General features: G+C 33.4%; 2 protein-coding genes and 1 non-coding gene across 3 annotated transcripts; 1 reads left to right on the top strand and 2 right to left on the bottom strand.

Annotated features, from left to right (window-relative positions):
- Nucleotides 1-7,354: 7,354 nt before the first annotated feature.
- LOC148584978 (protein FAR1-RELATED SEQUENCE 5-like) lies at nt 7,355-12,696 on the bottom strand. The gene is made up of 4 exons (XM_088517619.1): nt 12,396-12,696; nt 11,559-12,043; nt 7,576-7,647; nt 7,355-7,477 (listed from the first exon to the last, which is right to left on the bottom strand). Exons 1-4 carry the CDS (start codon nt 12,694-12,696, stop codon nt 7,355-7,357), a joined length of 981 nt encoding a protein of 326 aa, XP_088373745.1.
- Nucleotides 12,697-16,880: 4,184 nt separating this feature from the next.
- Nucleotides 16,881-17,762, bottom strand: OFP14 (ovate family protein 14). Its single transcript, XM_059602382.2, has one exon. It carries the CDS (start codon nt 17,760-17,762, stop codon nt 16,881-16,883), a length of 882 nt encoding a protein of 293 aa, XP_059458365.2.
- A 2,295-nt stretch (nt 17,763-20,057) lies between these two features.
- TRNAL-CAA (transfer RNA leucine (anticodon CAA)) lies at nt 20,058-20,141 on the top strand. The gene has a single exon. It is a non-coding gene; the product is annotated as a tRNA-Leu (tRNA).
- The last annotated feature ends 12 nt before the right edge of the window (nt 20,142-20,153 follow it).

Raw genomic sequence — 20,153 nt, forward strand, 5'->3', positions numbered from 1 at the left:
TCATTGTGAGTCTTATAGTCATTGTATGCATATTTTATAGTCATTGTAATCACAAACCATAGTCATTGTGCGTTGCAAAATATCTCAAAAAACAAATCCATTCTGAGTCTTATAGTCATTGTATGCATGTTCAAAAAAACCAATAAAAATTGAATCTTTCACCTAAATACTGAAGCTTTGGTTAAAAAAAAAAAAAAAAAGTACAACCCTTCCATAGGAAAAAAAATATATGATTCTTTCGTAGAACTTATATATGACCAAAAAAAAAAAAAAACCAATAAAATTGAAAATCTTTTGTAAAAAAAAAAAAAAAAATAATAATAATAATAATAATAATAATACATCTTATACAAAAAATTCTAAAATGATGAAAATTATACACAACAAAAACTAACCTGTCGAGAGAGTCATTGACTACTTCTGTAGTTGGAAACAAAGGGTCCAAGGTCATGGCTTTTGGAGTCTTTACTAGGGCTGGCGTTGATTAAATTTTTTTTTTTTTTTTCCTATCTTTGGAGAAGAGAGAGATGACGTTTGGATGGGATTATAATGGGGCATTTTCCTGCCATCATTTAAAAAAAAAAAAAAAAAAAAAAAAAAAAAAAAAAAAGCACCTACTACCATTTTGGGTTAAAATCATCCCTTGGAAGATCTCAGCGGTCGTTCTAAACTACCGCAGATTGTGGTAGTTTAGAAGGACCTCATGTAAGCCTTGCCCCTAAAATTAAGCAATTTAGAGCATTAAATGAATTCTATGAATATCTCAAATTGATTAGAGATGGCTATCATTTCAAGCTTTTGATAGTCCCATTTAAGATGGGATCCGGTAAACTATAGGACCTATGCTCTTAAAAAAGTAAGTGGCTCAGATTTAACAACACCTTCGCTAAGACAATAAGTCATCATTACAAATCAAACAAACATGAGAGCCAAACGTTTAAGCAAAAAGGCACTTGACGCCGTAAGGAGAAGAAAAAGCACCTTTCTTGGTTCTTGTTCTTCCAAAACAAACTAAACAAACTAAAGTTAAGATAAAGCACTATTTTACGAAATTCTACAAACCCATTTTGAAAGGGTAAGCAACTAAATGGTTTTGTGATATGATTATAATTATTTGATATTGTCTAGTGTTGTCTTAGAGTCTAATAAAGAATATATCTCCGTAGATTTTATAGTCTAATAAATAGTTAGATTCTTTCATTATTAGAGTCGTCCAAGTCAAGACCTAATTGTAGGGCCGGCAATTTTGACATGACTCGCGAACCCGACACAAATATGACACGAAAACACAGGTATTGAGTTTGGGCTTATCGGGTTCAGGTCGTAATCGGGTCTACCCGATTAAGACCCGGTAATTTTGTGTTTGGCAGGTTGACCTGCACAGTATCCGGGTCTGTTGGTTCGACCCGCCAGACCTTTTTTTTTTTAGGATAAAGCAGACGTGTCACCACTGTCATGTGCCTCTATTTAGTCTGCTGTCTGCCACTCTCTCACTCGTTCTCTCACTCTCCCTCTGTTTTTGGTCTCTCGACTCTCCCTTTGTCTTGGTCTCTCACTCGCCCTCTGTCTCCTGACTCTACCTCTTAGTCTCGGCTCTCTCTCTTGCTCCCGGGTCTCCCTCCTCGCCGTCACCGTTAGGCGTTAGCAAGGGCAATGCATCCTCACCATCACCGACTCGCCATCCTTACCGAGTCATCGTCGCCGTCAGCCATGCCTCTCTGTCTCTGGTATGGCGGTATGTCACTTACTCTCTCTAGTCTCTATCTTTGGACTCTAATTTTGGGGACTCTGATTTTGGGTATCAACCATATCATATATTCATACTGTGAAGTGTGAATCTGTTAAGATTTGGAAATAAGTCCTGGACTAATAAAATAAAGAAAGAAAAGCAAACAAAAATCCACACTTTTTTTCTTCCTCTTCTGAGTTCAGTGCCATTAGTTACGTTTATTCATGTAATAAAGGGACTGTAATTTTCCCTCGGTGGTTTGGGCTGTAACGCATTTGTTGGCTGCCAAAAATCTTGATCGTAAAAAATATACTGAAATTGAAAGTTTCTTTTGCAAGATTTAGGCATTCCTGGTGCTTGTGATAACAAGGGGATGGAGCTCAATTGTTTGCATTGACTGTATTGATGCATTAGTATTATTATTACAATTTTGAATTTTTTTTTTTTTAATTTTATAGTTTAGGATAATCGGGTCGTGTCTACCCAATTAGACCCGGTTATTTTAAACGGGTAAAACGGGTCATGTCGGGTTACCCGGCTATTTTCGTGTCATAATCGTGTCAGACCCGATTACTCATTTATCTAAACGGGTTGTGTCTGTGTATAAGCTAATCATGTAATGGGTACCCACGGGTCATAATCAGGTCTTGTCAAGTACCCATTTTGCCACCCCTAACTAATTGGTCTATTATGTAATGAATAGTATGTATATTGTTTCTCTATTTAAAGGGGAACTATCAATAACAAAGTATGAGTTAAATATTGATTTAAAGTACAATTTACTGTGTTTTGGAGGTCAAGAATCCCTCAAAGTAGCCATTGGCCCATTGGAGGTTACGGCTCCCTCGAACGAGCCGATCTATCCCTTTCAATGTTTTGTTATTAGTTGGTTCGCATCAATTTGAAAGAACAAGAACATGAACATTTAGACAACGACAGGTATTGAATGGGCAAATATTTGCAAGGAAACAAGTGGTGGCCGGCCATTGGCCAGTCCATTGTGATGAGGACAGAGATCGATATTAGCAATTTGACCGGTGGGTTTAGAAGAGCCATAAATAATGGGTTTGTGTTGGATTGGAAGCTGCTTAAGGATTGTAGTACGTATGAGACCTCTGGTGGGTATTGTGATTAAAGTCAAAGGCAAATGTTTTTCAAGAAGAAGATGCCAAACTATGATGGGTTTGGAAGAATAGGAACAGTTGCGCAAGAGAGGCGCTTTCTCTTCTCCTTACGGCGTCAAGTGTCTTTTTACTTAAACATTTGGCTCTCATGTTTTACAGCCATAAATGATGATGTTTTGTCTTGGTAAAAATGTCTTTAAATTTGAGCCACTACTTTTTTTAATAGCATATATAATATAGGTGTTGTTAAGCCGGATCCTTTACGATGATGCCTATATATGGCTTGGATACTAAGGGCCTATTTGAGATTGTGTTTGAGAGGCCTAAAAGTGCGTTTAACACTCAAAAAGTCATTTTTAAAAAAATGTACTCATTTGGTAAAAAAAAATGATTAGCGCTTTTAAGGGTCCAAAAAACCTAAAAATTGCCAAAATGTACTTTTGGCAAAAGCTTAAAAATGAAGCTTTTGCCTAAAAGTACTTTTTAACTTAAAAGTTCTATTTCTCAAATGTAATCCTAAACATGTTCTAAATCTAATATCAACTGTACCATTCAAATTCTAAAGAACAACTAAACAACTACTTAATGAATTCCACCATTCTTTAATTTTAATGCTTCAATACATCATTTAATGTTGGCATTCAGAAAATGCATTTAGTTTTAATGCTCACTTAGCATTCGTTGAATTAGGATCTTCTCCAGTTCATTAATTTCATGGAGAATATCCTTTAGTTATATTGGAAGTGTATTTTTTTTCCATTCAAAAAGTGAAAAGACAAAAATACCCTTCACATATAACTAACGGAATACTCTTCAGTTCAAATGAATTGGAGAGGATCCTGTTCCGTATTGGTTGGTTCATTAGTTTTAAACTAATGATTCATTAATGCTTACTCAACTTCATTTGGTTCATGGCTCATTAAAGTGCAAATCAAACAATTCATGACAGTTAAAATGAGAAATTAATTAATTTCAGCTCTATTTTAATTTGAATCTCTCAAAACAAGAAATCGGTCCACAACCAACTTGAAATATTGCAGTTAAAGTTGTTGGTTTAAAACTAATAAAAAAAATAGATATTATTTAAATAGAGTAGAGAAAGATGTGGAGAGTTTGATATTTGGTTCCTTTTGAAGGTGGCTCTCTAAATTTGATAAAGTGAATTTTTCTCCTCAAATTTAGCTTTTGTTTGAGGAGCCTATTGTGAATGCTCTTATATGGTGAAATTCAGACCGTTGATTCTGAATGAACAATTTGGATCTTAAGAATTGGAAGCCCATAGAATTCTATGGGACCTCAATCCTAGAAAACCATATCTACAAAGCATTTTTGTAGACAACACAAAAAAAAAAAAAAAAAAAAAAAAAAAAAAAAAAAAAAGGTGTTATGAATGCATTTATGCATTTGGTGGATGACCATTTAGTTCCATCTCTTGGAATTCTACACATTCATGTCATCTTTTAGAATTCCTATAACATTCATGTAATACATTGATGTAGCATTTTGATTCATGTACTACCCTTTTCATATTCCCCCTTTCATATTCCTCAACTTCCCATTATAATTCCATGTCTATAAAATGGAGTATTGAGTAGTATGTAAAACACACAATAATAGAGAACAATCATACATAGTTCCTAAAGAACTAGTTTCACATATTGCAATCTTTTTATCTTGTCTTGTTATTTTCTTTGATTTTACAACACGTTATCAGCACGAAGCTCTAGCTAATTGTTGTGTTCTTTTTATCTTCAACATCAAAAGCTATCCGTGAGGTATTCTCAATTCATTGTAAGTTTCTTTAACATTTAGTAATCTTATTTTCTATTTTGTTAATTAACATTCTAACATATACTTTGAAATTTTTAGTGTTTTAAGAATCATATTATAACATTTGCATATTATGATCCATGTGAGATTTATATGAATTAGAATGTTATCGTACTAATGCTATGGATACGATGTCTTATAATTTTATATGCTTGAAGCATATAAAAATTGAGTACCTTATGGTAAAGGATCCCTTGACCTTGTGGAATAATTTAAGGGAGAGGTACGAACACCAGAAGACAGTTATCCTCCCAAAAGCTCGTTATGATTGGATGCACCTGAGGTTGCAAGATTTCAAGAATGTCAGTGATTATAACTCTGAACTCTTTAAAATCAGCTCACAATTAAAATTATGTGGAGAAAAAGTCACTGATATGGATATGTTAGAAAAAACATATACCACATTTCATGCCTCAAATGTACTCCTATATCAGCAATATCAAAAGCGCAATTTCACAAGATATTCTGAACTAATATCTTGTCTTCTAGTGGCTGAGCAAAACAATGAGCTTTTAATGAAAAATCATCAATCTCGTCTAACGGGTTCTACACCATTTTCTGAAGCAAATGGAACCTCATTTCATGGTAATAAAGGAAACCGTGGACATGGTAGAAAAAATTATAGAGGTCAAGGGGAACGTACACATAATCCTTACAAAAGAAATGCTTCATACCACCAGAAGTGGAATCACACTAAGGAGAAACAAAATGAAAACAAAGGTTTACAAAATAAACATACAAAGAACTATGAAGATAAATGATATAGGTGTGGTATGAAAGGACATTGGTCGCATGCATGTCGTACACCTAAACATCTGGTAGACCTATATCAAGGCTCCATAAAAGAAAAGGGGATTGAAATGAATTTTGCTAATCACAATAATCCTAAAGATTCTACAATTTTTCTTGATACTTTAAATGAAGAGGGTAATGGTCACCTTGATGTTTCTGATTTCTTTGTAGACTCTAACACAAAAACTGATCTTTTGATTGGTGATGAATATGTCTACAACAATTAATATGTTTTCATTATGTCTTAATTACATTATGTTTACATTGTCAAATTTAATTGTATTTTGTTTTTTTCTTTTTGATTAATGAAATTTAATATATATTTTGTTTATATATGGAGGCATGGGTCATATTGATGGAATGATTAATTTCAAGATGATTGGTGAAGATTTGTGTCTAGCAGATAGTTGTACAATAGACACAATTCTTAGAGATAAGAAATATTTTCAATACTTGATATTAAACAAAGCTAGTGTCAATACAATATTAGGTTCATCAAACCTAATCGAAGGCTCTGGAAGAGCGAATATCATATTGCCAAAAGGAGCAAAATTTTTTATTGACAATGCTTTGTATTCTTCTAAATCTAGAAGAAATTTAATCAGTTTTAAGGATATTCATCTAAATGGTTATCATGTTGAAACCACTAATGAGGGCAGTGACGAATATCCTTATATTACTTCAATAATTTTTGGCTAGAAGCTCATATTGAAAAAACTGTCTGCTTTCTCTTCCGGGTTGTATTATAAAACAATAAGAACAATTGAATCACATGTTGTGATGCACCAGAAGTGCTCTAATCCAAAGATGTTTATGCTTTGTCATGATTGTCTTGGACATCCGAGAACAATTATGATGCGTCGAATAATTGAGAACTCTCATGGGCATCCCTTAAAGAACCAGAAGATTCTTTTACCAAGTGATTATCCTTGTACTGCATGTTCTCAAGGTAAACTTATTATCAAACCATCATCTTCTAAGATAATTGTTGTATCTCCATCCTTTTTACAAAGAATTCAAGGGAATATATGTGGGCCGATTCATCTTCCATGTGGGCCATTTAGATATTTTATGGTTTTAATAGATGCATCAATTAGGTGGTCACATGTTTGCTTGCTTTCTACTCATAATATTGCATTTGCTAGACTTCTTGCTCAAATAATTAGATTATGAGCACAATTTTCTGATTATCCAATTCAATCTATTCGGATGGATAATGCGGGTGAATTTACATCTCAAGCATTTTATGACTATTGCATGTCAATTAGAATTAATGGTGAACATCCCGTTGCTCATACTCATGTTCAAAATGGTTTAGTTGAATCGTTTATTAAACGACTTTAATTAATTGCTCGACCTTTACTTATGAAAACAAAATTACATGTTTCTGCTTGGGGACAGCAATATTACATGCTGCATCATTAGTTCGGATCACACCAACAACTTACCAAAAATATTCCCCTTTGCAACTTGCATTTGGTCAACTACTAAATATTTTTCATTTTCATATTTTTGATTGTGCTATATATATTCCAATTGTACCACCTCAACACACTAAGATGGGACCTCAACGTAGACTTGGAATTTATATTGGTTTTGATTCTCCTTCTATCATTAGATACCTTGAGCCTTTAACTGATGATATTTTTAAAGCACGTTTTGAAGATTGTCAGTTTGATGAAAACAAATTCCCATCATTAGGGAAAGAAAAGTCGTTGCCAAAAGTACGACAAGAAATCACTTGGAATAATTCGACGCTGTCTCATTTTGATCCTCGTACAAATCAATGTGAACTAGAAGTTCAGATGATCATTCATTTGCAAAGTATTGCAAATTAAATGCCAAATGCATTTACTGACAACAAGAAAATAGTTAAGTCTCACATTCCAGCTGCTCCAGCGAACATAGAAGTCCCTGTAGGACAATTAATTAATACAACAGCAAATGAGTTTAAGGCACGCCTGAAGTGTGGAAGACCTATTGGTGCAGAGGATAAGATTCCCTGAAAGGGAAAAGCACAAGGAAATCAAATCGACGCTCCCGAAGAGGCTTTACCCACAAAACAAGCAATGAAAATTGATCAATTCAAACTTTCTATACAAAATTCTCTTGGAAATGAATCCCCTGAAGAGGAATCTCCTGAAGAGTTACCCCCTGAAGAGGAACAGATACCTGAAAATAATGAGATGTCAATAAATTATGTAAGTATAGGAGAAATATTGGATAGAAACAAAATTGTTGTCGACAACATATTTTCATTTAAAGTTGCATTTAACATTACCAGAAGTAATGATGATATTAAACAACAAACCGTCGAAGAATGTCACTTAGAAATGATTGGCCAATGTAGAAGGAAGCAATTCAGATAGAATTGAACTCACTAGCAAAACATGAAGTATTTGGACCTATAATCTAAACACTTGAAGATGTATCGCCTATTGATACAAGTGGGTATTTGTACGAAAACGTAATGAGAAAAATGAAATTGTGAGATACAAAGCAAGACTTGTTGCACAAGGTTTCATGCAGAAACCTGGCATTGATTATAAAGAAACATATTCCCCTGTAGTAGATGCAATTACATTTAGATTTTTTATTAGCTTGATAGTTACAGAAAGTTTGAATATGCGTTTAATGGATGTGGTTATAGCATATTTATATGGATCACTTGATAATGATATATGCATGAAAATCCCTAAAGGATACAAAATGCCTGAAACATATAATTCAAAATCCCGAAATATTTATTCTATCAAGCTACAAAGATCTTTATACGAGTTAAAGCAATCCGGATGCATATGGTACAATCGTCTCGGTGAATATCTAGTGAAAGAAGGATTTGAGAATAATCCACTTTGTCCATGGGTTTTCATTAAGAAATTAGAATCTTGATTTGCTATCATTGCAGTTTATGTAGATGATTTAAATCTTGTTGGAACTCCAGAAGAACTCATAAAAACTACCACGTATTTAAAAAATGAGTTTGAGATGAAAGATCTTGGGAAGACAAAATTTTGACTTGGCTTACAGATTGAACATTTTCTAAATGGAATTCTTGTTCATCAGTTAACATACACAGAAAACATCCTGAAGCACTTTTACATGGAGAAAGCTCATCCTTTGAGCACTCCAATGATTGTTCGATCACTTAATGTGAAAAAATACCATTTTCGCCATCGAGAAGATGACGAAGAAATTCTTGGTCCTAAAGTACCATATCATAGTGCAATTGGTGCTCTATTGTATCTTGCAAATTGCACACGACTTGATATAGCATTTTCAGTTAATTTACTAATAAGATACAGTTCAGCACCAACTCGAAGGCATTGGAATGTGGTCAAACATGTTCTACGTTATCTTCATGAAAGAATTGACATGAGATTATTTTATTCAAGATGTTCAAATTCACAATTAGTTGGATATGTAGATGCGGGTTTTCTTTCTGATCCGCATAAAGTTAAATCTCAAACAGGATATCTATTTACATGTTGAAGTACTACTATTTCATGGAGATCTGTCAAGCAAACACTTGTTGCTACTTCTTCCAATCACTTAGAGATTATTGCAATTCATGAAGCAAGTCGAGGATGCACACGGTCAAGATCAGTAATTCAACACATTCGAGAAAAATGTGGTTTATCCACAATCAAAGATAGCCGAACAATATTATATGAAGATAATGCTACTTGTATAACACAGATCAGAGGAGGGTATATTAAAGGTGATAAAACCAAACACATTTCACCGAAATTCTTTTATACACATGAGCTCCAGAAGAGTGGTGATATTGATGTCCAGCAGATACGATCAAGTGATAATTTGCCAGATTTATTTACTAAAACATTACCAACTGCAACATTTAAGAAGTTGGTGAATAACATTGGAATGCTCCGACTCAATGATCTTTCATCATAAACAATTGAAGCTCTTCATGCTAATGAGGAGGAGTAAAATGATTATGCTGATTGTACTCTTTTTCCTTCACTAAGGTTTTTCCCACTAAGTTTTCCTTTGCAAGGTTTTAATGAGGCAGTGCTAAAGTATATGAAGGCACACAAGAATATTGTACTATTTTTCCTTCTCTGGAGGTTTTTTTTCCACTGGGTTTTCATTGGCAAGGTTTTAATGAGGCATATTCTTAGTGTATGGCCAGCCAAGGGGGAGTGTTATGAATGTATTCATGCATTTAGTGGATGACGATTTAGTTCCATCTCTTGAAATTTTACACATTCATGTAATACATTGGTGTAACTTTTTGATTCATGTACTACCCTTTTCATATTCCACCTTTCATATTCCTCAACCTCCCATTATGATTCCATGTCTATAAAAAGGAGTATTGAGTAGTATGTAAAACACACAATAATAGAGAAGAATCATACATAGTTTCTGAAGAACTAGTTTCACATATTACAATCATTTTATCTTGTCTTTTTATTTTCTTTCATTTTACAACAAAAACAATTTAGTAACGTGTGAATAATGGTAGTTTTGAGAAGAAAAATTTGGTTCCGCATAAACTCTTTGATACATAAGGGTGAATTATGTCATCCGTCTCAAATGGTAAAAGAATTAGGGGCTTCACAAAAGTTAACTAGGATGCTACTTTAGATAACCAAAATAAGATGAGGATTGGTATAATTGCTAGAGATCTAGGAAAGGAGAGAGATTCCAAGCCATACATCATGAATTTGGTGGTGGCTGAGCCTTTGGCAGGGATCTCAAAACTCGAAGGTAAAAGTTGGAGCAAGTAGTGACAAAAATGACTCTAAATTTTTTTAGTTTTAGTTTTACTTTTTTTGAATTTTGACTTTTTATTTATTACTAGTATTTTCGTCATTAGGATGGACATTATCTCAAATTTTTAATTACAAATTTGAGGCGAACGTTATCAATTTGGTGGTAGTTTGAAGAGACTATGTACAATATGACAAAGGATTAGAACTATTCGCTCTATGCATCGATGAAGTTGTACACTGACCCCATTTTAGTTACACACTCATTAATAAATGAAACTCATATTAAATAAGTACATAACATGTATAAATGTGAAACATAATGTAAAGTGTATAGTTGTGAAACATGATATAAAGTTGTAAGACTATTACATGTATATACTAATTTGCTTGTGGGGGAAGATTGTTGATACTTTTCTTCTTTTTTTTAGCTACTTCAGTAAAAATTTTAATTCAATGTCTTCCCTTACAACCTTACTTCTTTTTTATGCCTTTAGTACTTGTGACTACCATCTCATCTAATGAATTTTCTTCAGAATTTTCAACTTGGCTAAGATCAGACTTCATTCTCATTGCATCTTCAATCTTTTTGCTTAACTTAGCATAGTTTTTCACTGTTATATTGTATGCTTCTTCCTATTCAGTTGCTTGACTAATAACCTTGACATGCATGGGGCACAAAGACCTATATCGACTTGTGACTTCTAAATTAGTGTATATTATTATTTTATGTCCATTGAAGTCTTGCACGATCTCATTCCTTGCATTTTTGGTCCACCTCTTCAGGATGTACTTCTCTAGAAGTACCTTGATATTCACAACATCAAGAATTTTTAAAGCATGGCCACGCAAAATTCCACATCTCTCAAACTTTCTGCAACTACATGAAACATTGTTTTCTAAAGAATTACAAATGGCTCTACAATCCTGAGGCTTATCATAACAGGACACTATATATTCATGAGATGAGTTTCTTTCCACATGCTCATTGACATAAGCTCCTTGGAACTCTTAGTTTTGCTTTTGAAACTTCAAAAAAGTTCGAGAAGTATAAAGCTTTGCTGCTTCAACCAACATAGGTGATGACATCTTAATTTTTGGTAACTTTTCTCTTAAGGTATACTCCACCAACAATTCCTTGTAACACTTATCATTAAGTAATCTTTCAAAATGTGTGAAAAACTTTACAATATCATAATCTGACTGTAAATAATTCTTCAACCCAGAGTTCAAACTTTCACTTAATTGTGTAAACTTTTTTCATGCAGAAAAAGACATCTTGACATATGCTTTAGCCCATTTTTCTTTCACTTCAAATAAATGTTGTAGCCAAGAATTTTTACGTACATTGTACTTATGAAGTATAGCATCCCAAGCAATGAGCAACTCTTCTTCATCTTCCCAAACTTTAAAACATGTATGGAGATCACTTCTAAACCCATTCTCATTTTTGAACAAATGACCAATATGTTTCAAAGCATTTTGCATTAAATGCCACCTACACAATCGATGGTAAGTATTAGGCATCACCAATGATATAGCTTTTGCCATTGGAGGATCTTGATCGGTAAAGATTGTGTTTGGCTTTCTCCCCGACATTGACTCAAAGAAAGTTTCAAACAACCACTGGAAGGACTCTATAGTTCCATCGTATAAAAGTGTAGCCCCAAATATCACAACCTTTCTATGATGATTAAACCCAACAAACATTGCATGCCGTCGATACTCCTTATTAGTTCTATATGTCGTATCAAAAGAAACTACTTCACCAAATAACTTATAATCAATAATCATTTGCGCATCTTCCCAAAAAATATTTGTTATCTGTTCTTCTGCATCCAATTGTAATGCATAATAAAATGAAAAATTCTCTCGTTTTTTCTTTTCAAAGTATTTAAGTAAACCTCCTAACTCGCCATATTTTAACTCTCGTTGTTATGTGAAGGTAATTCTTTTGATCTTGCTTGGTGTAACCAAGAACATCTCTTCCACCGGCTTGCCTACCCATAAGCTCATACGAATTTTTTAGTTTTATACCACTATCTTCAGCCAAATCAATTTTCAATGCGTGTGCTTGTGAGATCTTCCTTTGTGATGGCATCATGTGAGCACATTGTGAAACATGAAGAGCATGATTATGATTGAGCTCAAAACTATGTATATAATATTTTTTATTTTTCTTACCAAGTCGAATTTTCATATGTGCTTGGCAACCTGTCCTTGTTTCAGCTCGCTCATGTGTTTTTTGACCATCTCTCTCCCATTCAACTTTAAATCCTTGTTTACAGCATACAAATTGTCTTGAAGTCACTAGACCGTCTTCCTTTCTTTTATTACACCAATCTTTACAAATACTAAATCCACAATCTCGTCCATTCTCGCTATAAAAGTCGTATGCCTCTTGTTCTGAACCAAACTCAATGCCTATCTTTGGCATATAACCTGTAACCACATTTTGATCAATGTTCTTGTTCGTCTCTTCCATGTAACTATTCAAAAAATAAATCGCAAACCCTAGTCATTGTGAGTCTCATAGTCATTGTATGCATGTTTTATGGTCATTGTAATCACAAACCATAGTCATTGTGCGTTGCAAAATATCTCAAAAAACAAATCCATTGCAAGTCTTATAGTCATTGTATGCATGTTCCAAAAAACCAAGAAAAACTGAATCTTTCACCCAAATACTGAAGCTTTGATAAAAAAAAATAAAAATAAAAAATAAAAAATAAAAAAACAGCCCTTCCATAGGAAAAAAAAATGATTCTAAAATAATAATAATAATAATAAAATACATCTTATAAAAAAAATTCTAAAATGATGAAAATTATACACAATAAAAACTAATCTGTTGGGAGAGTCATTGACTACCTCTGTAGTTGGAAACAATGGGTCCAAGGTCATGGCTTCTGGAGTCTTTACTAGGGCTAACGTTGATTAAATTTTTTTTGTGTTTTTCTACCGTTGGAGAAGAGAGAGATGACATTTGGATGGGATCTTAACAAGGCATCTTCCTGCCTTCATTTTTTTTTTTTTAAAAAAAAAGCACCTACTGCCGTTTTGGGTTAAAATCACCCCTTGGAAGATCTCAACGGTCCTTCTAAACTACCGTAATCTACGGTAGTTTAGAAGGACTGCATGTAAGCCTTGCCCCTAAAATTAAGCAATTTAGAGCATTAAATGAATTCTATGAATATCTCAAATTGATTAGAGATGGCTATCATTTCAAGCTTCTGATAGTCCCATTTAAGATGGGATCCTGTAAACTATAGGACCTATGCTCTTAAAAAAACTAATGGCTCAGATTTAACAGCACGTTTGCTAAGACAATAAGTCATCATTACAAACTAAACAAACATGAGAGCCAAAGGTTCAAGCAAAAAGGCACTTGATGCCGTAAGGAGAAGAGAAAGCACTTCTCTTGGTTCTTGTTCTTCCAAAACAAACTAAACAAACTAAAATTAAAATAAAGCACTATTTTACGAAAATTCTACAAACCCATCTCAAAAGGGTAAACACCTTTGAAGAAGAAGATGATGCTGAACTAAATGGTTTTGTGATATGATTATAATTATTTGATATTGTCTAGTGTTGTGTTAGAGTCCAATAAAGAATATATCTCCGTAGATTTTATAGTCTAATAAATAGTTAGATTCTTTCGTTATTAGAGTCATCCAAGTCGATACCTAATTGGTATATTATGTAATGGATAGTACGTATATTGTTTCTCTATTTAAAGGGGAACTATCAATAACAAAGTATAAGTTGAATATTAATTTAAAGTACAATTTACTGTGTTTTGGAGGCCAAGACTCCTTCAAAGTAGCCATTGGCCCATTGGAGGTTACGGCTCCCTCGAACGAGTCGATCTATCCCTTTCAATGTCTTGTTATTAGCTGGTTCGCATCAATTTGGAAGAACAAGAACATGAACATTTAGACAACAATGGGTATTGAATGGGCAAATATTTGCAAGGAAAAAAGTGGTAGCCGGCCATTGGCCAGTCCATTGTGATGAGGACAGAGATTGATATTAGCAATTTGACTGGTGGGTTTAGAGGAGCCACAAATAATGGGTTTGTGCTGGATTGGAAGATGGATTGTGGTACGTATGAGACCTCTAGTGGGTATTATGGTTAAAGTCAGACGCAAATGTTTTTGAAGAAGAAGATGCCAAACTAAGATGGGTTTGGAAGAACATGAACAGTTGCGCAAGAGAGGCGCTTTCTCTTCTCCTTACGGCGTCAAGTGTCTTTTTACTTAAACATTTGGCTCTCATGTTTTACAGCCATAAACAATGACGTTGTCTTGGTAAAAATGCCTTTAAATCTGAGCCACTACTTTTTTTAACAGCATATATAATATAGGTGCTATTAAGCCGGATCCTTTAAGATGATGCCTATATATGGCTTGGATACTAAATCTAATATCAACTACACCATTCAAATTCTAAAGAACAACTAAACAACTACTTAATGAATTCCACCATTCTTTAATTTTAATGCTTCAATATATCATTTAATTTTGGCATTCAGAAAATGCATTTAGTTTTAATGCTCACTTAGCATTAGTTGAATTAGGATATTTTCCAGTTCATTAATTTGCATTGGAGAATATCCATTTAGTTATATTAGAAGTATATTTTTTGTCCATTCAAAAAGTAAACAAGACAAAAATACCCCTCACATATAACTAACGGGATACTCTTCAGTTCAAATGAATTGAAAAAGATTCTGTTCCGCATTAGTTGCTCCATTAGTTTTAAACTAATGATTCATTAATGCTTATTCAACTTCATTTGGTTCGTGGCTCATTAAAGTGCAAATCAAACAATTCATGATAGTTAACATGAGAAATTAATTAATTTTAGCTCTATTTAAATTTCAATCTCTCAAAACGAGAAATTAGTCTACAACCAACTTGAAATATTACAATTAAAGTTGTTGGTTTAAAACTAATAAAAAAATAATATTTAACTAGAGTAGAGAAAGATGTTGAGAGTTTGATATTTAGTTCCTTTTGAAGGTGGCTCTCTAAATTTGATAAAATGAATTTTTCTCCTCAAATTTAGCTTTTGTTTGAAGAGCCTATTGTGAATGCTCTTATATGGCGAAATTCAGACCGTTGATTCTGAATGAACAATTTGGACCTTAAGCATTGCAAGCCCATAGAATTGTATGGGACCTCAATCCTAGAAAACCATATCTACAAAGCATTTCTTGTAGACACTACAAAAAAAAAAAAAAAACAAAAACAAAAACAAAAACAAAACAAAACAAAACAAAACAAAAAACAAAAAACAAAACAAAACAAAACAAACAAACAAACAAAAAAAATTAGTGAGGTATGAATAATGGTAGTTTTGACAAAAAAAAATTGGTTCTGCATAAACTCTTTTGATACATTAGGGTGAATTATGTCATCCGTCTCAATTGGTAAACAATTAGGGGCTTTGCAAAAGTTAACTAGGATGCTACTTTAGATAAGCAAAATAAGATGAGGATTGGTATAATTGCTAGAGATCTAGGAAAGGAGAGATTCCAAGCCATACATCATGAATTTGGAGGTGGCTGAGCCTTTGGCAGAGATCTCCAAACTCGAAGGTAAAAGTTGGAGCAAGTAGAGACAAAAATGACTCTAATTTTTTTAGTTTTAGTTTTATTTTATTTTTATTTTTTTGAATTTTTATTTATTACGAGTATTTTTGTCATTAATTAGGATGGACATTATCTCAAATTCTTAATTACAAGTTTGAGGCGAACATTCTCAATTTGGTGGTAGTTTGAAGAGATTATGTACACTTTTCCCAAAATAATAATAAGAAAAAAACAATAATATATAAGTAGAGATCGAATGCGTTAAAAAAGCTATATACATTTTGAGAACAGATTTATTGTAAAAATTAATATCCATTTTGATCAGACTACAGTAGCCATATGCTCCGCTTTGATGTACATTCTGGAAAAATGATATATTTATATCTTACCTCTATTAAATTACCACTAAACCCTAAAAGTTAAGCTAATAAAAAAGATAAATTTATAATAAAAAACAACACTATTTTCAAACGTACCTAAATTATCAAGCGTTTATTCTCATATGTTTGAGTACAAGCCAAAAAGAGAGACAAGACTCGAATTCATTAACTTCTAGATTTGCTCTAACATCATATTAAATCACTATTTATCTTAAAATTTTAAATTAATAATAATAAAAAATAAAAAAAATTAATCAACATTTTACCAACCTCAAACACCAAAGCATTGGAGGCCACAATAACTAATTGGCTTAGTTGATCAATACAGTTGATGTCCATTACTCGCAACATCATATATTTTTTTTATCCATGTTCTTCCCAGTATAGATTATATATTTCCTGTAGAAAATATTGAATAGAAAATTCCAAGTAAAAACAGTGGTAACATGCAACAGACAAGCCTTCGCCATGAAAATCAATGAAATCCCACCAAACAACACAAGAAGACAAAACCCAAATCATAAACAAAGTGTTTAATTTCTTGAAAAGCACTTTTAATACATATAATCGAAGCACATTGCATGTGAGGGCTAAGCGAAATATATATAGAACCAAAAAAAAAGGTCTAAAACCCTACACATTTTTCTTATTCATGGTTCTTTTATTAAATCTATGACAAAATTCCTACCTACGTTACTTCTCTCTCCTTTTCATCCTCCTCTCTCTTTCAACATTCCGTGATCTTGCCGGAACCTTCTCCGACGAATCCTGACGCAAAACGACGATCAAATCAGCGAAAGCACTTAGAATGTACTTGTACGACTTCTTCTCATTGAGGTTTAGGTAAGAAAACAAAAGCTCCTCCATGAAACTCCAATCAACCTTTCCATGGTGATTTCTCAATCGGGCTTCAACCATCTCTTGCATGGACTGCCGGAAATCTTCGTACGGGGTCGGAGAATACACTAGAACAGCGATGCAGTCATCGGGAAGCGTGACACGATCCTTTGCATGGTCATTAGTTGTTGTTGTTGAGGTGGTGGAATCATTTAGGGTTATAGTAGTCGATATTGAGCTTGAGCCCGGATCCTCGGACATGACACTTGTCCGGGATTCCTCAATAAGTGAGCTCGACACGCTGGGGGAGATGAAAAACCGGTGTGACCCGCAAAGATCGGGTGGCAGATCGGTGAACCGAGGCGATCCAACCAAAACTCCACCACCACTACTAGGGTTTTCCCCTTCATAAGTAGTATTTGCTTTGCCCTTCTTTTCATTGTAATTATCTTCATCCTCCTCTATATACAGCGACTTGAAATTCTCAAAGAGGAAGCGGTCGACGTCGGATAACGTCACCTCACCGCCGCCCTTTTTGCTGTCGGCATCATCATTTTTTCGGGCCTTGTCTTGGTTGTGGTCCATGGCGAAGGAGAGAGTCTTAGGGTGCTTGCACCCAGAGAGGATCCAATTTTTGGAGGATGAGAAGGAATTATTAGAGGGGAATTGGATGCGTGGGGTGGGTTTTTTGATCTTGGTGAGGTACTCCTGAAGAGATTTTTGAAGCTTCTTAGGCATTTTCGTTGTGGGTATTGATTTATTATTGCAATGGGATTGAGTGAAAAAGGATGGAAATGGGATCATTTATATATAAAATACACGAAACGCAGGAACCTACTAATTAATTAAAGGATATTTACTTGTCAAGAGTTTATTAACAAACATTAATTAATGGAGTTTTTATTAGTCTAATGCTGATCAAATAACGGCATAATTAATTGTCAGAGTAGTTAAAACGTACGTAAGGCTAATGCTTTTAGTTTTTTAGTTTTTTTTTTTCCAAGATGAAAGGCATAAAAAAGGATGTCTGCTATATATATATATATATATATATATATATATATATGGGGGAAAAAAGTAATAAGAAAGATTTCCGACTAAAGTGTTGACTCGATGGACCAACTGATCGATGCATCACAAATATTAAATTGATTTTTTTTTTTTTTGTTTTGCTCAAATAGAGAAAGTTCTATGATGGAATCATTTGAATAAAGAAAATTATGTAGATTATATGATTTCGTTGGTCAATTAAAAAAATAATAATAAATTCATTAATTAAAGAATTTTGTCTTGTATTTTTAACCCTTTGGGCATTCGGTCAATATTTGCCCTATATAATATAAATCATCTTATTCTTTCTTCTTTTGTATAATTCTCTCTTTAATTTATCTATTTTATTAATTTTCCTTCCAATATATAACACCAATTTGTCTTTGTACTATCACATATACCGTGAACAATATTATTCACAAGTATACCCGCAGCCATGCACGTTGCCAACGCCTACTCATCTTCTCCCCATCAACAAATTGTTAAAAGCATCACCTTAATTACATCAATGACTAAAAGCAAAAGAAAAAGCCAAGAAAAAAAGAAATACACATCCTATTCAAATTGATTACCATCTTATTGTTAATGTCAATATGTTAATTTTCTTCATAAATTGCTAAAAATTATTAATGTCCTCCACAATGACAATAATACCCATAATAAAAAAATTCTAAAAAAAAAAAAAAGAGAGAAAAAGAAAAAATAATCAACATGAGATATATGATGAGGAAGAAGAAGATCGTGTGTTCACAACAATGCCCACTAAACAGCTAAAAGAAAAGAAAAGAAAAGGGAAAAAAAAAAAAAGTGTTTGCTTGATCTTTTAAACAGTAGGAAAAACTACACATGCTTTCTTTAAACTATCATAACATTGTCAATATGTCAATATCTCCAGTAAATTATCAAAAATTATCAAAATTTACTTTAATAACAAAAATTAAAGCCTTTTATAGCATTCGAAATCGCATTCCACAAAGCATGTTCTAAGAGTCGTTCACGTGAGCAGAGCGACATTGTTGTACTTTAACAACCCTCCATCAACGTGAACTTATGACCCTGACTTGGATACCATTTGTTGAATAGGACCTTTGACCATCTCATCTGAAAATTAAAACTTTTTATGGTATTTAAAATCACATCACTAAAAAAAAAAAAATTAAGTCAAATCCTCTTTGGAGAAGGAAAGTAAATTGAAAAAGTGAAGTGTTCGGCTAAATTTGAATATATTTCTAAAAAGCCCGATTCCCTTCACTTCTATGGAGTATTTCTCCACACTTTTTTGGTTGATGGACTGATTCATAGCTAACAATGTTTGATACGTGGCCCCCAATCCAACATACATTCATCATTCTTGGAGAATGTCGAAATGTCAGTATTCTAGTCGGCAAGGTTTGAGATACAGTGGACAAGACTTTTCTTTGTGCCCCGTGCACTTGTCTTTTCCAATTGGGCTAGATCGAGTCGGCCTAATCAAACTGGGTCCAACCTACCCAAATCAAGTGTGGTCCGGACGGCCTAGACCAGGTTGGGTACGGGTGGCCTATATGATTTCATTAATGGTAGGCCAAGTTGATGAAGCCAGGTATTCATATGGTCTACCTTTAACTTTTATGACATATTTAAGATTGCGTTTGAAATGCTTAAAAATACTTTTTTTAAACATTTAAAAAGTCAATTTAAAGAAAAAAGTATTCGTTTGGTAAAAAAATTAAAAGCATTTTTAAGGGACTAAAAAACCTAAAAAGGATCAAAAAACACTGTTGGCAAAAGCTTAAAAGTGAAATTTTTACCCAAAAGCTCTTTTTGACTTAAAAGTTCTATTTTTTAAACGCAATTCCAAACAAGCTTTTAATCAAGCCGTGCTGCACTTTTAAAACCACGCTGGAGAGACAAGTTTTTAATTTTTTTTCCAGATTTTTATCTGGTGGGTAATTTAGTGAATGATATTATTATAAAATATTATGAAACCATTAATGCAAGCAAGTCAGGATGGCCGAGTGGTCTAAGGCGCCAGACTCAAGTTCTGGTTCTCGTGAGAGAGCGTGGGTTCAAATCCCACTTCTGACATTTATATGTTTT

The sequence above is a fragment of the Corylus avellana genome, chromosome 6 (genome assembly GCF_965113065.1).
Source record: "Corylus avellana chromosome 6, dhCorAvel1.hap1.2, whole genome shotgun sequence".
Lineage (NCBI taxonomy): Eukaryota > Viridiplantae > Streptophyta > Magnoliopsida > Fagales > Betulaceae > Corylus > Corylus avellana.

What these genes read in the sequence shown, in the direction of transcription:
- LOC148584978 (XM_088517619.1), bottom strand. Translation starts at nt 12,696, where the DNA reads ATGGAAGAGACGAACAAGAACATTGATCAAAATGTGGTTACAGGTTAT. An exon ending in ACATATGAAAATTCGACTTG is followed by an intron (nt 12,044 to 12,395) that starts GTAAGAAAAATA and finishes AATTGGATGCAG; the next exon opens with AAGAACAGATAACAAATATT. An exon ending in TTCATTTCCAAGAGAATTTT is followed by an intron (nt 7,478 to 7,575) that starts GTATAGAAAGTT and finishes TTTCCCTTTCAG; the next exon opens with GGAATCTTATCCTCTGCACC.
- OFP14 (XM_059602382.2), bottom strand. Translation starts at nt 17,762, where the DNA reads ATGCCTAAGAAGCTTCAAAAATCTCTTCAGGAGTACCTCACCAAGATC.